Below are 23091 nucleotides of genomic sequence, written 5' to 3'. Positions count from 1 at the left end.
ACGGCAATTTCACCTTCCTAGCCCCAAGAGTACCATGTGGATATTAGAGTACACGATTATTATGTAGGCTGTCAAATTCTTTCCAAAGAATGGTTGGGCTTCCAGCAGTGGCCAAGAATCGCCAGATGCTTATGAGCGCCTGCTGCGAGATGCTTGTACAGTGAATGCTCAAGAAAGTGGTGGCCATTATAACCGCAAGCAATGATGCTACATAAATAGTAAGAAACCAAATACAACAAGGGACAGCGGGAGCAAAGAGAGAAACAACGGCCGCTGAGGAGGGAAGCCTCAATTCCCCGGAGGACATCCGCGGGCGGAGGAGATGTGAATCTGCAAGCCGTTCTCCCAGACCCCACCGAGCGACTCCCGGCGCTCTCTCCACTCCCTACCGCCCTCGGACCCAGCAACAACCGGATCCCGTGCATGCCTTCCCCTGGTCTAAAGCGACTCTCCTCCTGGATAACGTCAACCTGCCGAGCGATGGAGTCTGAGCCTGCGCGAAGCTCCTCGGCGCATTCAGTTATATCCCGCTGGTGCGTGGGGCGGGACTTCCTCTCACGCCCAGGAAACTAGAAGGGCTTTTCCGCCGGAAGGAGAGTGGATTTACTAGGAAGGTGGGACATAGGAGGGGCAGTACAGTGGAGTTAAGTCCGGTCTCTGGCCACCCAGCGGAGCCGGTGACAGCAGCGTCCTGGTAGGCAGGCAGGCGTATCAGGTTTCAGAGGATGCAGCAGGGAACGGGGGTAGAGGTGAGGGGTCGTTGCATCTGTCGCGGTGTGTATGTTTTGGGGGTTCAGCGCCACCAGCGATCTGGGCCTCATTCATTGCGCTTACATTTCTCCACCTCATTTGAAGAACGAGCTTGGTAGCCGACGGAGCTGAGGTAAGTATAAATGCGGAAAGGAGAAATATGCACTCACCAGACTAAAGTTTGCAGTTTTCACATAGGTAGTGCTATCCTGTGTCCCATAAGGGCCTGCGCGAACCCAAACCTTCTGAATCGGTGACGCCTGTTGGAGGCAGCAGCACCTGTTGCATTAATTTTAGCACACACACACAGAGTTGATAATTCTTAAGCTTCCTGAATCTGCTGGCAGTCGTTTGGTGTCAGAAATGAGTAAAGCCATCTTGGTCATCTCCCTCCTTTTAGCTTATACTGAAGCGTGATGAGGGGAGATAGGCCGAAAGTTATACAACTTGTTAATAACAGAGCCAAGAGTGAAAGCGCGATTTCTTCATTTTCAGCCCGGAATTATTTGTTCTACACCATACTTTTTCTTTGCATTGCTAGACAATTGGTCTTTTTTTACGAAGTGGATGGGGAGTTGCAAGGAGGAGTAAAGAGGGTGAATGTACGTCTACATACAGTATAAATCCATGAAAGGCTAAATCAGCGTGTGTTAGAACTATGTCAGTCATCTACATCTTCCATACTTTATAGATGGAGATGAGTCTGTCACGTCGCTTCTGTCATTTCACTTTTAGCAATAGATGTGTAGTAACAATATGTGAAGAAGGAACTTTCATTACCTGTTACACACATTTACACAGAGTGGCCTGGGGTTCACTGAACACGCTATGTGCTCACCCTAGAAAACTGATTCTGTAGCGTGCACTGCAGTCAACCCTCAGCTGTTTTAAGTAATCTTACATTTGGTGCTTGTGTGGCTTAAGTGTCTTGTGCATTATTGTACTCATCTCTCTCATGTTATTGAAATGGAAATGTGTTGTAGGAAAGTGGCAAGCCTGTGAAGAAAATAAGTGAGCCTGAGGCCCAGAAAACCATACATTAGCAAATATTGAAAAACTGTTCACTTCACATAGGGGGTGTCTTAAGTACTGGGGAACTCATTCAACCAGATGTTCATTGTGGGGAAGCCATGAATAGCCTCTCTCTCTTGGGTTCAAGTGATTTTCCTGCCTCACTCTCCTGAGTAGCTGGGCTTACAGGTGTGTGCCACCATGCCTGGCTGATTTTTGCATTTTTAGTAGATACGGGGGTCCCACCGTATTGGCCAGGCTGGTCTTGAACTCCTGACCTCAGGTGATCTTCCCACCTTGGCCTCCTAAAGTGCTGGGATTACAGGTGTGCGCCACCGTGCCCGGCTCCTATATAAACAGTTTTCAAACTTGTTGGTCTCAAGAGCCACTAAACAGTTATTGAGGACTCCAAAGAGCTTTTGTTCATATGAAAATAGTTTTGACTTCACTAACCCTGAGAAGGGTTTATCAGAAACCCCCACAGAGACCGACTTTTAAGATATTTCAAAGAAATTTTAGATTATGTAGAGGAATGATTGCTGTTGCGATTGTGACATGAGCAGAAGTATCACCTTAAAAATGCAACAACAAGCACAGTAGCTTGTATTTCCAGTAGCTGTATAATTCCAGACACAGAGAACACAAACAGTTGTCCATTTTTAATTCTTTTGTTTTTTTTTTGAGACAAGACCTCACTGTCATCCAGGCTGGAGTGCAGTGATGCGATCACAGCTTACTGGCAGCCTTGACCTCCTGAGCTCAAGAGCTCCTCCACCTCAGCCTCCTGAGTAGCTAGGGCCACAGGTGTGTGCTACCACCCTGGCTAATTAAAAAATATATATATTTTGTAGAGACAGGGTCTCTGTGTGTTGCTCAGACTGGTCTCAAACTCCTGAGCTCAAGCCATTCTCCCACCTTGACCTCCTGAAGTGTTGGAATTACAGGCGTCAGCCACTGCGCCTGGCCTGTAATATTTTTCTATGCTTGGAAAGTTTATTATTAATCAGCTAGGATACTTCTCTACAAAAATACACATATATAACTTGAGATTTAAAATTTTCTCAGCCAGATGTGGTGGTTCACACCTGTAATCTCATCACTTTGGGAGGACGAGGTGGATGGATCGTTTGCGCTCAGGAGTTTGAGACCAGCCTGGGCAACAGGGCAAAACCCCATCTCTACAAAACCGCACTCAGCCATTTTGTATTCTTTTTATCCCATTACTTTTTTTTTTTTTTTTTAATGGTTTCAGACAGTGGTTCAGACCAGCTGCTAGAGAATCAAGGGCTAAGAAGAAAAGACTACCAATTTAGTAGATTTGCACATGGACAAGCCACAGGCAGTTTTTCTTCTCACTCTCTTGGCCAGTTATCTCTTGCTTAACTTCCCCTGCCAGTAGCCAGTAGCATGTGACAGCCTCTATATTCCATCTCCCTTTTCTCCCTCTTCCAGAACTTAGATGAGTTTTCAATGGATAACTGTACAGAAACATACCCACTACTGAGTTTATAATAAATAGGTAAATGCTGTTTAAAATGCCTTATGTAGAAATCCTTGGTAGTTAGTTATATGTGGTTATTTTTGGGAAGTTGGCTTGAGGTTCTTTGAAGGGCTGGGAACATGTATTTCTTTCTTTTGCATGTACCTATGTGTGTGTGCGTCAAAGTTATTTGTTCACTGGTGCTCTACACATTCAGAGAAACGTTTCCAATAATGAACTATAGAATGATCCCTTTATTTCTAATTTAAAATAATGGAGCATAGGATCCCACTGTTTGAAAATTCTAGCCATTGATCACTTTATAAGAAAAGGATGAAATTTCAGTAACAAGGGGTTTGTTTATCTGATTTCTACCCTACAGATTAATATATAAATTTGGCCAAAGTTGTTTGGGGGAGAGGAGCTGTTGTTAGGTACTAACTATAATACTTTGTTGCTTTGTATCACTTTTAAAATTGACTTTTAAAGATACTTGACATTTGAAAAGGAATCACCTTTGATCTTTCTAAATCCCTAATTTGACATTAATTTTATAGCATATGATTTATTGCATAAAGTCTTAGATCCTGAAACTAGCAGAAAGCCAAATACTCATGTTGTGCTATAAATATAGGATTGACAGTTAAGCTTACTCAGTAGTCACGGGGGCAGCTTTCACTCACCAGCCTCCAGGGCATATGAACCAAATTTATGATTCAGAACATTTAAAATATACATGTTGAAGATCTTTGGGCTCTCATAAGGATAGTCTAACTATAATAAATATTAAATGTGTCAAAGGGCTCTTGCAATGATGGGAAGAGCATTCTAAACCACATACATCTTTCCTATCCCCAGATCATTCTGTGCCCCCTCCCACTCTTCCTAGATTAGAAGTCACCATGGAGCACTGTTAGTAATGGGACTGTGTATCAGATCTTTAAGATGTACTGGGACAGAAGAAAGGTTGATATTTTGGGGTTTTGTTTTTTTTTTTAGACGGAGTTTTCACACTTGTTGCCCAGGCTGGAATGCAACGGCAGCCATCTCGGCTCACTACGATCTCCGCCTCCCTGGTTCCAGCGATTCTCCTGCCTCAGCTTCCTGAGTAGCTGGGATCATATGCGCCCACCACCATGCCCGGCTAATTATTGTATTTTTAGTGGAGACGGGATTTCATCATGTTGGCTAGGCTGGTCTTGAACTCTTGACCTCAGGTGATCTGCCCGTCTTGGCCCCCCAAAGTGTTGGGATTACAGGCATGAGCCACCGTGCCTGGCAGGTTCGTATTTTAATGTTTCCTTCTACTCCCCAAGCACACACAAATTTGAAAGCTGCTTTGCTTTCTAATAAAGAGACTTTTCCTTTGATTTGGAAGATAATTTGATGTCTCTTTTCTCTTTGCAGGTATATGAGCTCCCTGAAAGCACAAAGCAGTTATTTCCATCTTCAGATCATTCAGAGATTATGAAGGCACAAACCCTGCCTTCAATTTGCTTATAGTCAAGTGGAGCAGACACAAGTCAATGATTGCAGTATAGCTACTTAAGTAATCTAAAAGAGGTGAGTGTGGCACTTAACCTCTCCTGGGACAGGGAGGAATGAGGCAGTGTTTCCAAGAGGCTATACAGGCATTAGGTAGACAAGGAAGGGGAGGTCCATTCTGGGTGCCTAGGACTCTGTGGCTGGTTTATAAATTGTAAATGGCACAAAAAACAATGTTGAGTATCTTTTACCTTTCTCCAGAGTACTGTTCTTACTTTTGGATAGTGCTTCTTGTTTTTTCCTTCCCTCTCCCTGGCCCTATCACCTTTAAAGTAGGAGGGTAAGTAGTAGTAGGAAGGAAGTAGGAGGGTAAGAATCTTTCTGGGTGGCAGAATAATAGATGGGTCTACAAAGAGCAATGTATATACCCAGTAAAGCCATCTCTAAAACTGTGTTTCTGCATTGTTATAGTGCACAGTTGGGAAATCTCAGTTTTGTTGGTTGTGTATTTTCCCAGTGAATGGATTATATTCCTTTCTGCAATCCAGTCTGTTTGAATTTAAGGGCGTCTCTTAAATTCCTTTCAAGCAAGAGACCTAACATTTAGACTTAGGAATGAGAGTAGAAGAGACAGCAAGATTAGAATCCAAGTTCATACTACCAAAACATTTTTATTGGCTGTGTCTGAGTGACTACATGTTGTTTGAATCAGCTGGAGGCTAATTTGTAACGTTTCAAATAAATGATAGTTTAACTCCTCCAGGATTTGAGTAAGGTGAAAATAGAGCTAAAAACCATGATTCTGTCACATTCTGGCAAAATGAAAAAGCAATCAATTTGGGCTTTTTTTTTTTCCTGGAACTGGTAATAGCAGAAAACAAACAATGAAATAGTCAGACATGATATACTTGACAAGAACTACCACCTGTTCAGTAGCAACTCTAAAATAAGTACTAACTTAGGGGCAGTTGTTGTGCCCAGGTCATAGTCCTGCTCCTTCCAGGGGACTTCCGGATGACAGAAAAGATGCTGACCAGCTGGGGTCTTCTTTCCAAATAACAAACACTTCTCTTGCATTTAGATTAATTAACCATTGGTTACAGTGAAACAAGCATATGTACAGAATTAATCTCCTATAGCTTGAAGTTATAAATGATCTTTATTTGAGTATCTTGACATGGTAAAGGACAGTGTTTTAAAAGCTGGATTTGGTTATGTTCTTCTGGAGACTAAGAAAATAGAGTCCTTGAAATCAAGCTGACTCTGCTTTTAGCCTCCTAAATGAAAAGGTAGATAGAACAGGTCTTGTTTGCAAAATAAACTCAAGGCCTACTTATCTACCAACAGCAATTATACGCTTTCCATTGTCTTTCTATAGAAAATAGGAGTAGTACATTTATAGATGAGAAAACTGGAGAAAGACATAGTGAACATGTGAGAATCTTGCTCTACTAATTGATAGGAAGGTGACTAGAAATTGGAGAAGTTGTCTTGGTAAGTTGAGGAGATAACTTTTCTTATAGTGCAGTGTGGTAGCTGAACCTGCTTGCATCAAGACCAGTATAGTCTTATTTACAGAATGCCACATCACAGTGAATTGTGCTGTGGACAGCTTCCAGTGTGTGAGTTGTGGAAGATGATGATTTTAACAGATTTTGGAGGATGAGAAGTATTAAGAAAAAGGCCCCACTGCCCATGCATTTGCTCTGCTTTTTACTTTTGACCAAGTATACACTTCAGAAATATCTTAGTGGATTGTATACAGTGATTGTGTGTCATTTGAACCAGCAGGAAGTAATTTATTAAACACACTTTTCTAAATAAAAGTCATTTAATTTTATCAGAAACCAGTGTCATTTTAGTTTGCAAGTCTCAAACCAACTTTCCAATTCTGACTTATAAGCGTGCCTTAAATTCTTAATACTGCACTCTGTGTTACTAAACCCATGTTAGTTTACACCAAGATTCTGTGGTGGTTTTACATATTCTTTTTCCCCTTTGTTAAGGTGGGGAGGCCACAGCTTATGTGAATTGACTTTCTCAGGAGTATAAAGTGATACAGGTAAAGCTAAGAAAAGGACAGATTTTGATATCTTTTGTTTTAACTGTCCAATGTTAGGGATTGTGGCTACAGTGGTCTAATTTTTAAAAACTCTTTTTTTGCTTTGTTTTTTAACAGACTTATCAGCATGTTGCAGGTGAACATGGCCTTGAGGTAAATCCTGTCCCTTGTTGAATATAGTTTCAGCAGATTGTTTATAGTAGTTTAAGGAACTGGAATTTTTTTACAAAAACACAAAAGTTTTGTTTGGTTCTGTTCTAGATGTTTTTCTTCTAAATAAATAAGATGTTTCAACAAAGGCTCTTTGTGCTGAATAATTGTGATGCTTGCAGTTGCTAATCTGCTTTAAGTGGATTTGTCTGACATTTGGTGTAAATGTCAGACAATTCTAGACAGTTTTTTCTTGGTCAAATAAAAATTTAATTAAAACTTTACAGGTGTCGAGTTTTTAATCCATTTATCCGTGTTCATATTAACATGTGTAGTATTCCATAAAGCCTATTAGAACCCTGAATTCAAACTTGCCTTCTCTGTGATATCCTGTTTCTTACTTGGTAGTTTCTATTTCAGTAGCTGAGAACATTTTTTAATATACATATATGTATCTTTTGTTTGTTTATAACTGGAACCATTTCTGTGCTTACATCTGCTGTCCCTTGTTTCAGAGTAGACAGTCCAGCTTGGCAGGCTAGGTATGTGTGTGTATAATGAGTTATTAAATTGTCAGTGTGAATTGTTAATTCAGGAATCTGAGCTGCCATTTATACCAGTAGCCAGAGTTTAGTAGAAGATGAGAGTCTTTCAGTTTGTCAGGCTTTGCATGTGCTGGAAAACATCAGAGGTTTTTTTGTTTGTTTGTTTTTGAGACAGAGTTGCGCTCTTGTTGCCAAGGCTGGAGTGCAATGGCACAATCTCGGCTCACTGCAGCCTCTACCCCCAGGTTCAAGCAATTATCTTGCCTCAGCCTCCTGAGTAGCTGGGATTACAGGCACCCACCACCACGCCTGGCTAATTTTTTGTATTTTTAGTAGAGACAGGATTTCACCAGAAAACATCAAAGTGGACTTTTTTTTAAACACAAAACCTTAAATGATGAGATTAGGGCATATCTGGGTTTAGAGGCATCCGTGGGACGTGATACTGAATTGTAATTGCTTCACAAATGGAATTATTCTGCAGCTTCACTCACAAGCTTTGAAAATGCTGTGTGTGCAGAGCTTAAGTGGCAACTGGAAACTTGAACGGGAGAACCAGGAATGTAGCTGATGGAGTTGGGCATTCAGCTCACAGAATGGCCTGGGGGCAGCGAGGCAGGATGCCTGAAAGCTGCCTAGCTAGAGATCAGTCTTCCTTCCCGTGCTCAGCTTTGCCCTCTGGTGGGCTGTTAATTTCTTTTTTTTTTTTTTTTTTTTTTGAGACGGGAGTCTTGCTCTGTCGCCCAGGCTGGAGTGCAGTGGCTGGATCTCAGCTCACTGCAAGCTCCGCCTCCCGAGTTTATGCCATTCTCCTGCCTCAGCCTCCGGAGTAGCTGGGACTACAGGCGCCCGCCACCTCGCCCGGCTAGTTTTTTGTATTTTTAGTAGAGACGGGGTTTCACCATGTTAGCCAGGATGGTCTCGATCTCCTGACCTCGTGATCCACCCGTCTCGGCCTCCCAAAGTGCTGGGATTACAGGCTTGAGCCACCGCGCCCGGCCTGAGCCACCCCTTTTAAAAAATTGTTGTGCATTTGCTAATATGCCACAGATGCCCTTCTGTTCTTTCACGCTGCCTCCATTCTAGGTTTTTTCCGATTTCTTGGCCATAGGTCCTTTGCTATAGTTTTGAAAGAGCCCTGCCATCCTTCACATGGAGAGCAGTGAGAGGCCAAAGAGCAGTGGCTGAAGAAGATACTCATTTATTCAACAAATACTTGGTAACAGCTTTTATGTGTTAGCCCTTGAGAATCTAGCAATTAACAAAACAGGCACTGTCCCTGCCTTCGTGGAATTGGGCATTATAGAGGTAATTTCAAAATTAGAGAGTGGTGCATACTGTGTAGGAGTGGAACAGGGTGTTATAAAGAGTACATAGTGGAAGGGACCTCACCATAATGCTGCTCACTATTGGGAAAATGAGGGTAGAAGACGTTGAGAAGGGCACACAGCTTCCCTGGTTTTCTACAGACAGCCTCTTGCCTTCTCAAGTGTATTCTTGGCTGACTCATGAAATGCATGAGTGTACTGGGGTTGCTGGAGCCATTAAGACTACCCTCCTCGTCTTCCAAGCACTCTAGGTCTTGGAAACTCGTATTTTGCATATACACAACTACAGTTTGACAACTTTAAAGACTTTTGAGTTCATTTAGTCTGAGCCTTTATTTTACAGCTGGGCCTGGTAATGACTATCTTAGCAGCACACAGGACTAGAATCCAGGTTGGGTGAAATGAGCGCCAGCACACCATTCTGCCAGATAATAACATCAGCCATAAATTGTGCTGGGCACATGGTGCTTAAATGCCAGGTTCAGCCAGCTAAGGCGTGAGTGGCTGCGAGAGGGGTAGGCATGGAAGACAGGAAACTGGACATCAGAATGTTCTAATAGAAAGTGACATGTTTTGGCATTGAAATGCCATTATGTACCTTTAGACACCCAGGGTTTTCCAAAGAAAAACAGGGATGCACAAATTCGTGAAGCTGACAACTAAATGTGTATAGATGCTGAGAAAGGTCCACATTGAAAAATGACAACTTTGAATTTTCATAGTCTAATAGAATGCCGATCTTCTTTGGAGGAACTGTTATTCTTATATCTGGAGTTGTTCTGTTGTGCAGAAATTCATACTTATGCCTGAAAATTAAATTTGACATAATAAAGTTTCAGTAATTCTATAGATTTACTATTTATAGAACATTTCATATTAATTTTGTTGATAGTCCTATGATTTTGCTATTTTCTAGTATTAAATGACTAGCAAAGTGACAAGCTATTTCTAAAACTATATTCTCTAAACTATCTCTTTTCTAAAATTTGTCCTAAGAAATATTTTCTTTTTTTTTTTTTAGACGGAGTCTCACTCTGTCACCCAGGCTGGAGTGCAGTGGCGCTATCTCGGCTCACTGCAACCTCCACCTCCTGGGTTCAAGCGATTCTCCTGCCTTAGCCCCCTGAGTAACTGGTATTACAGGCATGTACCACCAAGCCCAGCTAATTTTTGTATTTTTAGTAGAGACCAGGGTTTCACTGTTGCCCAGGCTGGTCTCGAACTTCTGAGCTCAGGCAGTCGCTCACCTTGGCCTCCCAAAGTGCTGGGATTACAGGTGTGAGCGTCTGCTCCTGGCCAAAACATTTTTCAAACATCATTTTTTCTCTAGTAACCTCTTAACCTAAGAAATTTACCTATAGCATCCTGAACTCTCTTGCATCTAAACTAGCATAGGAATAGAACATGTTTTTAAAATTTGGATTAGACATTTGAAACAGGGAACCTTGTGATTTTCCATGTGATAAAATGGGCCTCTTGGCATAAGCTCTTCTCTGCACAGTTACTCCAATTCTTAAACTTTCAAATTGAGTAGGGAGCCAGTGGGCCTGTTACCAATCAATATTCTATCACTATCCGTGCTCTGCATCCTGTGTACTTTGAAAAATGGCAGAAACCAAAACCTGTCACAGGAATTTCCTAACCTGCTACCTACAGATACTTGAAAAGCTCTTTGTGTCAACAGGCTAGTCTAGGCTGCTGGGATGAACACTTGGAATACGATCTAAATGTGTCAGAGGAAGCCAGCCTGTCTCTAGCCCATTTCACCTTATTTTAACTAAGCAGCTGCTAGAAGCTACATGAGTCCTTTCCTGTACTTTCTCTCACACCACCAATGGAGTCTAATACTATGAGCCAAAAATGCAAGTCGGCTAGGAGACCTTATCCTAGGATACCTTACCTTCATTCTCCATTTGTAACGTGTGCACGTGCACACACACACACACACACACACACACACACACACCTACACATCCCTACATCTGTAAGAAACTGGCTTGGCTCTAGCACTTGGCCTGTAGCTTTTGCCCTTCCTTTGTCTTCCATCCCTCTTCTATTCTGTCTTCTTACTCCCCTTATTCCTCCCCCTACACACAGACTTCTAAGCTTTGTTTATGCTCCCTTAGCTTTACTCTGCCCCTTGTTCATGCCTTTCTAAAGAAGAGACTTTGATCTTTAGCCTTACTTCAGGCAGAATCCCCAAATAAAGTATCTGCCTCAGTGTATAGTAATTCTTGCATTCCCCAAACTGGGTCTGAAGTTTAGTAGATTTCATTAGTGTCCTCATCTATTATCAGGGGGAAGTTGGTCTTCCCACTTATGCTTGGGCATGACACATAATGTGTAAATAACCATGATAGAGGATCATGGGCAGAGAACATTGGATGAACATTAATAGGATTCATCAAACCAAGGAGGGTTAGAGGCCCCATTTTACAAGGTGTGATGGGAAAGCAGTGTGGGGTCTTGTTTTTCAGTTTTTGAGGTGAAGGAAGGTTGTAACCATGGCCTTCTAAGTCTGAAAGTGTATTCATTGACCTGGGCTGCATGAGACTTTTTTCCTTACTATATGGAACTTCTCCATGTGTAAAGACAGAGTGCCCAGCAGCAGGAGCAAACCAGAATTAGCCATAACTACTAAGCCTCTTGCCCACATTCACTTAAAAAGATGGAACTGGGGCTTCAAAGCAAACTGTATTGGCTTAATATTAAAGGTGAACAGAAATGAAAAAATCAGTCACTTAAGTGGTTAGGAATGAACTCTTTGGAGCCAGACTGCTTGAGTTTGAATCCAAGTTCCAAATCCATGTCGTTTGGATTATCTAATTGCTGTGAGGTGTGGTCTTTTTATTTTTATTCTTTTATTTTTGTTTTTGTTTTTGTTTTAGAGAAGGGGTCTTGCTATGTTGCCCAAGCTGGCCTTGAAGTCCAGGGCTCAAACGATCCTCCCACCTCACTCTCCTGAGTAACTGAGTACTTGGCACACAATTCTCCATAAATTTTAGCTATTTTTAGCTCAGAGAAAAGCTGCTCTTTCTCCTCTTACTTGGACTTTAGGGAAAGTGACTGGCAGCAACTCCTGAAATGTCTTAGAATATTTGTAAAACATAACGTGTGTCTTAATTATTGCTAGTAAAAAGGTCTTGCTGTAATCTTTCAAAAACAAATTTTAATTATGAGTTTCCAGATTTTACTTTACCTTGATGATGCAAATGTGTGCCTCATGCACCAGGAGAGGCAGTTTGCTCCCAGATCCTCCTGTTTAGTGACATCTTCAAAGGCCACACCAACTGTGTAGTCCAAATGCTCATCTACCTCCACCTCCCAGTAATGGTGCCCTCGGACTGGAATTAGATTTCCCATGACAGCAACACACCTGGTTTCAGAAAATGGAAGCATGTGTGATCTGGGGTGCCCCAAGCCTGGCTGTGCAGGTCAGTGAAGCCAGCTGCTTCAGGTCAGTCGGTGGTCTACGAATGTGGTGGTAGGTGCTTCTGGACACTTAACTTGTAAAGCACCCTTAGCTCTCAAAGCTCAGTGGGCTGATCGTGAAGATTAAAGAAGATTATGATACTGCTTGGTAATGGGAGAGGAGGAGGCACTAAACCAACAGAACAAGTTTTGTTTGCTCTTTAAAATTGTTGGGACTTTTATAGAAAAAGGTTTGGTTCACTTGTTCATAAAAAAAAGAAAAGGGTTGGAAATATACAACACAGCACAGTTAAGGGAACCATAAGCTTGAAGTTCACCACCATTGCTTATTGTACTAAATGAACATGGAAGGCCTTTGAGGTAGCTATCATGTTAGGGATGACTCCTGGAGGAAGACAATAATTCAGAGGCCAACCCAAGAAGAACAAGATAGCAGATTCCTCACAGATCATTAAAATCTACCTCCAAGGTTGCACTGGGAACAATTATACTGACAAAGGTTAGAGTAATGTTTTGTTCTACGTCAGCAAAATATCAACACAGGAAGGTTTTCAGTGAAAATCAAATTATATTGGTATCTCCAAAGTGAATGTTCTACCTTCTTCAGGAGACTCCTACATTAACCAAAATATATATAGCCCTCAACATCCTGAGAAAGATTTGTTCAGTTTAAAATTTTCTCTCTACTCTCAAAACCCCAAGTTCTTACTGCCCAAGGAAAGCTTTGGGAAGGAGGTTGCATGTTGGTTAACTTCTACCTCGGTTACCTCACCTATAAAATGAGGCCATCTCTGCTTCAAGCTCCGGACTCACATTTCCACCTGTTGTTTCAAATTCAGAATGTCCCAAATGGAAAGTCATATTCCCACCCCTCTTATCTACCAAAGTTTGGGGTGTAGTGGGGAGGGATACATACTTCTCACATCTCCATTTTGGTTAATATAGTCGTTATCTACCTGATAACCCCTTGGCAGAAAACTAAGATGGGAATAATGTAGTGGCTACAAGCTTACCTTCTAGTTTGATTCCTGCTTCAACCCTTAATAGCATTATACTATCGGGCAAGTTACTTCTCTGTGTTTTAATTAGTTTTCTCATCCATCAACTGAGATTGATAATAGTACAGACCTCACAGGGCTGTTGGGATGATTGCATGAGATGAAGTACATTTAGCACTTGGTAAGCACTTTATAAATATGGCAATATGATAGTCCCTGACTCATCTCCCTGTCTGTTGCCCTTTAAACAGGTGACCAGCTAGCCTTGTTGATTTTATGTGCTCAACAGCTGTTGACTCCACTGGCTCCTCTCACGTACCCTACTGCATAGTTAAGCCCTCCATAGTCTCCTCTCTGGTCTCTTTGTTTCCCATCTGCCTTTGCCTTTCCCTTTCCCTCTCCCTCCCCAGCTCATGTTCTACCATGCACTGGAATCTTTCTGAAATGTAATCTGATCTTGTTCCCCTGCTTTAAATCATCCAATAATTCTCACCACATAGAGGATAAAATCCAAACTTTTATTGTGTATGTACTGGACTTTCTCTGACTTTCCTGCCTCATCTTCCACCTCTTCCCATCGTGGACCCTATGTTGCAGACATACCAAATTCCTCATATTTCTCCAAACATGATCTTTTTGGCTTCTTTCATATGTACATGTACAAAGCAACTATCTGCCTTGTTGGCCTAGAGAACTCCTATTTATCCTTCATGCTTTTGTCCTTCCAAGTCTTTGTCCTTGGGGGTCCTACAATGCTTTGTCTATAAATCTACCTTACCTTTAATGTGTGTGCCTTTTGCATGCACGTCTCCTCCACTTGAGATCTGAGTCTTAGGTGGGCGAGGACTGTATCTTCATCTCTTTATCCCCCAGGACAGCACAGTGTTTCACAGGGCAACAGCTACACTGGCAACTGGATATTAAAATGGGACTGTCTAACTCAGCTTGGCTGGATCCCCAAAAGCCAAGAACCAAACGATGAGTGTAAAGAACTTCTGTATTTCATGGTGAGATGTTAGAAATAGACCCCCTAGGCAGAAGTTTAGAAGGAGAGAGCCAAAAACTGGGTTCATAGCTTTTCAGTGTAATAACAAAGGGTTGAATTTGAAGATGCTTGAGGCTTTGCTCAGAGAGCTTTCTTATTCACACAAAGGAAGAGTGAAGTAGCAGTGGCCTCATCCAAGGTATGTTTTCCCAGGACCAGGTGTGACTGGCAACCGCCACAGGGATGCTGTCTTAGTGCTGTTTTTGAGGGGGTCCTGTCCAAGAGGGCTTTCTGTGGGGGTCAAGGAGACCTCAGCAGAAAGATGCTAGAGTTGTGTGGATGCAAAGGTTGAAGGGTAGCAAAGGGCCCCTGGAGGGAGGGGGACTGCCTGGGGCCCACAGCTGCGGTCAGAGGGGCTTATGACAGTGCCCATGAGAGTAGCTTTAAACGTTGCTCTGGTGCCAGTCAGGCAAGACCTTTTTTGCTGCTTACTCCTCTCTACACCCTACAAACCTGGGTTGAAAGGGCAGAGGAGGAAAGGACAAAATTTTTTCCTTTGCACCTGTCTTTCACACTGACACTTGCATACAGTAGGTGCTTAACCCATGTGCAGTAAAAAGGCCAGCAGGAAGCCAGGGTCAGAGGAAGAGCCAGCTGAGGGGACTATCCAGGACCCAGGTAGGGAGGCTGGATAGTTTTCCGTCAGTGGACGTTCTAGCCCTAATAGGAGAGCCCCTTTGCTTCCCTAGAAGATCCTCTTGACTCTAAAAATCAACCTACCAAGAACTATTTTTGCCCTGGATATCAGGAAGCTGAGAGGCCGTATTTATGTTTAATCCTAGAAACTGAATTAGCCCTTGAAGTTAACCTGTGTCCTTTCTTTTCTCCCATTGCTTTGATTTTTCTATTTCAGTATTTTTATTTGCCCCTTATTTTGTCTGTTAAGTTTGGAAAGAAGTAAGGAATATGTAAGTAATTTTAACATGTGTTGTGTACCAAGCTTTAGAAATAGCTGGACCAGCCAACCAGCTTCTTTGGTGGGCCACCCTGCCCACAGGTCATGCACCAGCACAATGATGGTTTTCCCCTCACTTTGGAACAGTCTCACTCCATGGCCAGTTTTCCATCAGGAGTTTTGCTATAAGGTACCACAGTGCAGGAGAAAGAGCACTGGGCTAACCGGTGGGAGATCTAGGTCCTTGTTTCTCTTCTCCCACTAGCCCACAGCATGAGCCCTGTGAAGCAGAACAGAGTCTGGGGGCAGGGAACATAAGGACTTCCTAGAACTAAATTAAGCGGAAAAACCCCAACCTTCTAAGTCCAAGTAAATAACTTTGTATTTCAGCTGTGGCAGGAAACATCCTCTTCATTTGCATAGGGTGTACACCGAGTAAATGACTTTGTAACTTCACTTTCGCCTCTTCATATGCATAGGGTGTACACCAAGTAACCAGTGGGAACCTCTAGAGGATATTTAAACCCCAGAAAATTCTGTAACCCAGCCCTTGAGCCGCTTACTTGGTCCGCTCCCACACTGTGGAGTGTGCTTTCGTTTTCAATAAATCTCTGCTCTTGTTGCTTCATTCTTTACTTGCTTTTTTTTTTTTTTTTTGAGAAGGAGTCTCACTCTGTTGCCCAGGCTGGAGTACAGTGGCGCCATCTCTGCCCTGTGGGTTCAAGCGATTCTTCTGCCTCAGCCTCCTGAGTAGCTGGGATTACAGGCACCTGCAACCACGCCCGGCTAATTTTTGTATTTTTAGTGGAGATGGGGTTTCGGCATGTTGGCCAAGCTGGTCTCGAACTCCTGACCTCAAGCGATCCGTCTGCCTCGACCTCCCAAAGTGCTGTGATTACAGGCGTGAGCCACCGTGCTTGGCCTCTTTCCTTGCTTTGTTTGTGCGTTTTGTCCAATTCTTTATTGAGAACTCTAAGAACTTGGACACCCTCCACTAGTAACACCTGTCCCACCCTCATGACCTCTGGCTGCTCCAGCTCTGGCAGCCTAGGACCCGGGGACCATGCCCTCCCAGGGAACCACGCTCTCCCCTGACCTCGCCCTCTCAGGGGGCTCTTCTGCCGGCACATGCCCGACCCCTCTCGCCCACACTCCTCTGGGTCCCCTCCCCACTAGGCTCCCCTCTCCTCACTCATTTCCGGGATTCCTTTTCCCTCAAGGCTGCCTCCATGCATATTCGGATTTGACCTGAATAGCAGTGCACCTTCGGGAAGTTACAGAACGCCCTTGTGAGAGGTTGACAAAGTACCTGGTGAAGCGGGTGTCGCTGGATGACAGGTCCCTGGCGGGGATTCTCCTTTCACTTCGTACGACCGAAAGTCCATCTTCAGAAATGATCAGCCAGGGATGGCAGGTGTCCTTGTTTAGGCGAAAGTAGCTTCCTGTGGGAGGAGGAGCACACAGAAGACCCGCAGCCAATCACTTGCTTTCTCCACGTGAGCGGTGGTGGCCGGCTTAGCTTCGTGTGGGATACACCTAAGCCTGGACCTGGCCTAGTAATAGGCGTCCCGTTAACAAGGATGGCAATTAACACTCACTGGGCAGTCTTGTGTGCCTAGTATGCCGTTCAATCCTCACTATGACCCTTAGAAACAGGTGTTACTATTTCCATTTTGAAGTTGAGGAAATGGAGGCACGGGGTGGTTAAGAAATCAGCTGGCAAATGATAAAACTTAAACTTGAACCCCAATCCCCTCTGATTCCAGAGGCTGTGCTCTTCACCTCTAGCTGTAATGCCTATATATGGATAAGAATGTCTAACCTATTTGCCAAGGGAAATAGGAATTGAGGGACTTCTTTTTTTGTTTTTTTGTTTTTTTTTTGAGACAGAGTCTCGCTCTGTCACCCAGGCTGGAGTGCAGTGGCACCATCTCGGCTCACTGCAAGCTCCGCCTTCCGGGTCACGCCATTCTCCTGCCTCAGCCTCCCAAGTAGCTGGGACTACAGGCGCCCGCCACCACGCCCGGCTAATTTTCTGTATGTTTTAGTGGAGACGGGGTTGCACCGTGTTAGCCAGGATAGTCTTGATCTCCTGACCTTGTGATCCGCCCGCCTCGGCCTCCCAAAGTGCTGGGATTACAGGCGTGAACCACCGCGCCCGGCCTGAGGGACTTCTTAATGATCCATTTGACTTGCAATTAGGGCAGTGGGGGACACCCCTGAACTCCTTCTGGGCTGACTTGCCACGTGTCCATATCTGTGCATATTCATCAATTTCCCAGTGAAGTCATAGCATCACTGGGTCTGCCACAGAGTGGCCACTTTGGGTCCCAGAGACTATGTGGGCTGGGGCACAGACCTATGGTGTGGACTGCAGCTGGCTCGCTCCTCACGCTGGGGCCCCCCGTGTTGAGGGCTCGCACATAGATAATGTAGCTCCGCCCTGGCTGCAGCTGCACCAGGGACTCGCAGGTCGGGATGCCTACAACAGACCTGTACAAGGAAGCAGAGCTGCAGTCAGAATGGGGCCAGGACACCCGGGCCCAAGCACCAGGCATCCCTTTCAAAGCTGGAAGGTTTAACTCAGTCTTGCGCCCCTGTCCTCTGACCCATACTTACAGCAGCACAGCCAGGAGTGTTGGCTGCCCCTTGGCATTCCCTCCCACAGTCTCTAGTCTGCTCTTCTCACTTCGTTGCTACTTCTTGTGTTTGTGGCTGTCTCCTCTCCAAGTCCCTCATCCTGGTTTCCCAGGCACCCAGCACCACGCTTGGCATACGGCTAACACTGCATCATGGAGTGTGCATGCAGTGGAATCCAGTGTGTCTCTGTTAGGATCATAAGGTCTCTGAGGTCATTATGAGTACCGCTATTCTTAGTACCGTGCTGGGCCCATAGAAGGCCCTCACTTCAGCCGGGTGCGATGGCTCACGTCTGTAATTCCAGCACTTTGGGAGGCTGAGGCCGGTGGGTCACTTGAGGTCAGGAGTTCGAGACCAGCCTGGCCAACATGGTGAAACCCTGTCTCTACTAAAACCACAAAAAGTAGCCGAGTGTGGTGGCAGATGCCTGTAATCCCAGCTACTCACGAGGCTGAGGCAGGAGAATTACGTGAACCTGGGAGTTGGAAGTTGCAGTGAGCAGAGATCATCACGCTACTGCGCTCCAGCCTGGGCGACAGAGTGAGACTCTGTCCCAAAAAAAAAGAAGGTCCTTGATTCATGTTTATGAACAAATAATTCTGACTAGAGCTGAAAGGGTTAACTGCTATTAACCCACTGAGAACAGCTGCCTATTAGAAATAATTCAATGTATTTAAATTGTACTATACAGAAATATAAGCCCATAATTGCCACTGTCTATATTGCTGCGGTTGCCAACCCCATGTCAGTCCAGTGGGCAAGAAAAGTCTTTAGGATAAGGCCTGTTTACCAATACAACATCTTCACCCAGATGAGGCCAGGTTGTCTAGGTTATCTTCAGGCTGCAGCTCTGGGCCAGAGGGGCACATTTATGCATTCAATAAATATTAACTAAACTCCTTAGGTTCCAGGCACTGTATAGGGAGGCCCTCAGAAAAACCAAATGTAGTTCCTGCCCTCATAGAGCTTCCAGTCTAGATGGAAAGAGCAGCATTCTTCAGGCAATCACTGGAAGGAATGTAAGATGGCAACCATGACAAGTTGACAGTGTGCTATAGCATATAATGGTGGGGGGAGGATGGCTTTTGAGCAGAGCTCTGAAGAATGCTGAAGAGGTAACTGGATGAAAAAGGGACAGAGGAGTCTCCTTCACAGGAGAAGCATGTGCCAAGGCCCTGTGGCAGGAAGGAGTGTGAAAAGTAGGAGGAACTGAAACGTGACCAATGTGGTGGGAGCTTTAGAGGGAGGGGAGCTGGTGTGGGAGGAGTTGGAGAGGCAGGAAGGGGCCAGAGCCTATGAACGAGTTTTGCCTTTTCTTCAGCAATGGGCCGCCATGATTGGATCTGTACTGGAAGAATATGCAACAGCTCTCAGGTCATCTCTCAGGTTACTGACCAGCCCTCTGGTGACCTCATCATTGTGAGTTGGTCCCAGGTGTCAAGCGCTCCTAAAGTATCAGCATAAATTGCAGAGGAAACCTGAACTACTAGGATGGCCAAAACCACTGGACACCCTGCCCCACTCCTGAGTATCCCAAGAGTGGATTACCAAGGTCAGCCTCCATGTGGCCATGGACATGCAGATTCCACCTGGAACAGATGGATGGGTGGCATATGGCCATGTTTCAAACCTGGCATTTAGCATAGAAAAATCTGCTTCCATAACAGTTGACACCAATCCCTCTTCATTTCTCCAGCTCCAGGTCAGTGCAACCCTGTGCTCCACAGCAGGGGAGCCCCTGGTCCTGGTGGCTGGTGCTGGCCTGCGTGGCTGGTTCATCCCCTTTCACAAGCTTCTGTAAACCAGAGGTAAACCTATGCTTCCTCCATCATAGGCTGCTGTAAACTCAGGTTCTGTGAGCCCTTGTGGTCACTGAGTCCAACCCTTATCAATTTGTGAACCCCTCCAGCTCTCAGAGAATGAGGGGTGAACATGAGCTTCCAGACAGTCTTCTATGATAGATGAAACATTCTTTGTACATTGAGCTGTGATCTCTTTTGTTTTCGCCTATGAGTTTCTCCCTCTCCTCTCTGAATTCCAGCTAAGTGGGTCTTTCAGTTCCTCCAGCTGCTCACTCCTGCCCCCAGGGTGTGTGTCCATGCAGCCCCCTCCCGCTGGAGCACCCCTGCATTCACTGTTCTTGGGGCTCAGTCTTTCCCATCTGTTCAGGTCTCAGTTTAAACATCTTCTTTATCCAAAGTGGATCCTCACCTCCACCACCATTCTCTGTTTTATTACATTTCTGTTTCCTTCCTAGCACTGCGTATTTTGCACATTGGTTTGTTTTCTTGCCTTTTGTCTATTTCCCCACCAGACTGTCAGCCCCATTAGGGCAGGAAATTTATCCATCTAGTTCCCAGTGCCTTGCACAGGACCTGACACCACCCAGCACTCAATGCTTGTTGAATGAATGAATGAATGGGAAACCTTACTTCAGCTAAAACAACAACAAAACCGGAGGTTCAACCAACTTATTCATTCACTCATCATTCACCTTCAGTAATAGCATTCCAGCTACTTCTTATGAACACTGAGCAACCAAAATTTGAGATTCCTGTGTATCAAAAATGCCAACCTTCTCTTCAGACTCCATATACTTCCTAAGCCATGTCACTGTATCAGGTGTCAGGGCTCTTGTGCCCAGCAAAGGCCCTTATGACTCACTCAGTTACATCTGAGGCCTCTGGACTTTCAGCCTGGGTCAGCTCCACAGTGTACGAGTCCACAGGATTCAGGTTCCCAGACTCCCAGCAAATCAGCACAGCCTCTTCACAGCTCCTTATCTCTTTTGTTTTTATAATGGGGGGAGAAGGTGCTAAATGTGGGAGAAAGGGAGAGATGAACAACTGTTGGGTTCATTTCCAGCCATTTTGTTCAGAGCCACGGACAAACATCACAGCCACCTTCTTCCTCCCACAAAAGAGATTCAGTGCAATAAAAAGCAAACCAGGGAATCCCTTCCAGATGTTTCTGGAGTAGAAGATGGTTGCAAGGTTTAAATGTCAGTGTGACGGAGAGTGGCAGTTTTTTATATTTTGAGACCAACCATCAGAAAATGTCACTGTCGGCTGAGCACAGTGGCTCACGCCTGTAATCCCAGCACTTCAGGAGACCGAGGCAGGTGGATCACTTGAGTTCAGGAGTTCGAGACCAGCCTGGCCAACATAGTGAAACACCATCTCTGCTAAAAAAAAAAAAAAAAAAAAATCAGCCAGACGTGGCAGACACCTGTAATTCCAGCTACTCGGGAGGGTGAGACAGGAGAATCTCTTGAACCTGGGAGGCAGAGGTTGTAGTGAGCAGAGAGAGCAGAGATCATGCCACTGCACTCCAGCTTGGGTGGGACTCCATCTCCAAAAAAAAAGAAAAGAAAAGAGAAGAAAAAAATGTCACTGTCAAACTAGGCATGTAGATTTGGTGTATTAAATAGAAGAAACAAAATGTATACAGCTCTTCCTACCCTTCCAAATGAAATCAAGAGCTCTGCCTTGTCTAGAAACCCATGAGTCCTGTGTCCCCTTGACTGAAAGCCCTGTTATAGGAAATGAGTAGCCCATTACCTGTCATGTACACTGCATGCTCGCTAGAGGGACTGGGGCCAGCCCTGTTGTGAGCTGTGACCCAAAATTCATACTGGGTATTTGGCACAAGGTTTGTCACTGAGCAATATGTTTCTTTGACGGTCACTGTAAATGCTGGGGGAAAAAAAAAATAAGAATTCAACCCTAAAAACTGGCCAAGTGGCTCCAAATTCATTATGCTGAATCCCACAGTAGTAGATTACAAAACTGGCTGTAAATTCCTCCCATCTCTGTATGCACTCCCTCTGCAGCATGACTTTGCTGCTCCTTCCATTCAGAGCTTCCTTCCTTCTCTCTATTCCTTGAAACTGGGCTTAGCTATGTGACTAGCTTTGGTCAATGGGGCAATAGCAAACAATGAAGCAGAGGTGTGGGAAGTGCTGGTGCACAGGGGCTTGCCCTCTTGCTGCTGGGGATGCTTCCATTGCCATGTGAGCAAGCCCAAGCCAGCCTCCTGGAGGATGCGAGACTACAGGGAGAGGGACCCCAGCTGCCCAAGTCCTCCTGGCTATCCTATCTGAGACGACAGTAAATGAGGCCATCCTAGACCAACCAGCCCTACCCAAGGTGGTTCAGAATAGAACTGTTTGGCCAGCCCACAGAATTAAATAATAGGGCCGGGCGCAGTAGCTCACGCCTATAGTCCCAGCACTTTGGGAGGCTGAGGCAGGCGGATCACAAGGTCAGGAGACCGAGACTATCCTGGCTAACACAGTGAAACCTCATCTCTACTAAAAATACAAAAAATTAGCTGGGCGTGGTGGTATTTGCCTATAGTCCCAGCTACTCAGGAGGCTGAGGCAGGAGAATCACTTTAGCCTGGGAAGCAGAGGTTGCAGTGAGCCGAGATGGTGCCACTGCACTCCAGCCTGGGCAACAGAGCAAGACTCCATCTCAAAAAAAAAAAAAAAAAAGAAGAAGAATTGTTTGTTATTTTAAGCCACTGAGTTGTAGGGGGTGGGGAGGGGGTTTGGTTATGCAGCAAAAACTGACACAACTCCAGACTTCCCCAGAATCTTGAAAGGCAGTGATAACTCCCTAATTTACCTTCAGATATCAGTTCCTTTATAGCAAAATGGTCAGTGTGAAAGATCTTTATAGATTGCCACAATACAGCCCCAATACAATGGCTTCTGTGTATCTGCAGGGGTGCTGGCAGGGTTGATTTGTGGCAAAAGCTGGGGTTAATCACGTCTGACTTCCTAGTCCCCAACCTCCCTTTTCAAAGTTCCTCGCCCCCTCCATGTCCTCTTTAGTCTTTATTCTGACCACTCTTACCCTCCCTCATCATCGCTTAAATTTACTCTTACTTTTCTCAAGAATTCCCCTTCTTTCCTGGGCAGAAACACCATCCTTAGCTTCTGGAACTCAGCCCTCCATCTGCATGGTCTGGTACAATGAGTGGACCTTGGGGCAGGATGCCTACACGCCTGATTCACATCCTCATTCTGCCATAACTCACTGTGTCCTCACGGACAGCTTCTTTCTCTCTGAGTCTCAGTTTCCTCGTCTATAAAATGGAGATCTCTAAGTCTCTTTCTAGCAATCCCACTCCAACTCCACATGCCCAGGACAGGCACTGTCAGGCTGGCCCTGATCCCTTGAAATCTTCAGATGCTCAGCTGGGGCTCTTCTGTTGTTTGACCCTCACTCCTTAAGAGAGAATGGCTTATTGATTATTGTGGTGTG

The 23091-nt window shown here is 44.7% G+C and overlaps 1 protein-coding gene and 1 long non-coding RNA gene across 7 annotated transcripts in view; one reads left to right on the top strand and one right to left on the bottom strand.

Annotated features, from left to right (window-relative positions):
* The first annotated feature begins 575 nt into the window (after positions 1-575).
* On the top strand, positions 576-7222 carry LOC105520267. Of its 3 annotated transcripts, XR_001003102.1 has the most exons (5): positions 576-883; positions 4649-4804; positions 6733-6788; positions 6906-6941; positions 7050-7222. It is a non-coding gene; the product is annotated as an uncharacterized LOC105520267 (long non-coding RNA). The 3 variants fall into 3 exon arrangements; XR_001003101.1 differs by having other exon boundaries at positions 6906-7222; XR_001003100.1 differs by lacking the exon at positions 6733-6788 and having other exon boundaries at positions 6906-7222.
* A 1904-nt stretch (positions 7223-9126) lies between these two features.
* The window catches only part of FSD2 (fibronectin type III and SPRY domain containing 2), a 48641-nt gene continuing 34676 nt past the window's right edge, over positions 9127-23091 (bottom strand). For 2 of the 4 annotated variants that reach the window (XM_011953874.1, XM_011953872.1), the window contains 6 exons: positions 21382-21516; positions 20486-20636; positions 17541-17674; positions 16491-16623; positions 12011-12187; positions 9127-9617 (listed from right to left, as the gene is read on the bottom strand). In XM_011953874.1, the coding sequence (XP_011809264.1) occupies positions 9365-9617; positions 12011-12187; positions 16491-16623; positions 17541-17674; positions 20486-20636; positions 21382-21516 (983 nt within the window). In that variant the 3' untranslated portion in view covers positions 9127-9364. The remainder of the gene's footprint in view (positions 9618-12010; positions 12188-16490; positions 16624-17540; positions 17675-20485; positions 20637-21381; positions 21517-23091) is intronic. The other 2 variants (XM_011953875.1, XM_011953876.1) reach the window with 1 other exon arrangement.

Source organism: Colobus angolensis, unplaced genomic scaffold, assembly GCF_000951035.1.
Source record: "Colobus angolensis palliatus isolate OR3802 unplaced genomic scaffold, Cang.pa_1.0 Scaffold376, whole genome shotgun sequence".
NCBI classification, from domain to species: domain Eukaryota; kingdom Metazoa; phylum Chordata; class Mammalia; order Primates; family Cercopithecidae; genus Colobus; species Colobus angolensis.
Note: the sequence above shows the minus strand (reverse complement) of the source record. Positions and strands in the feature narration are given on the sequence as shown.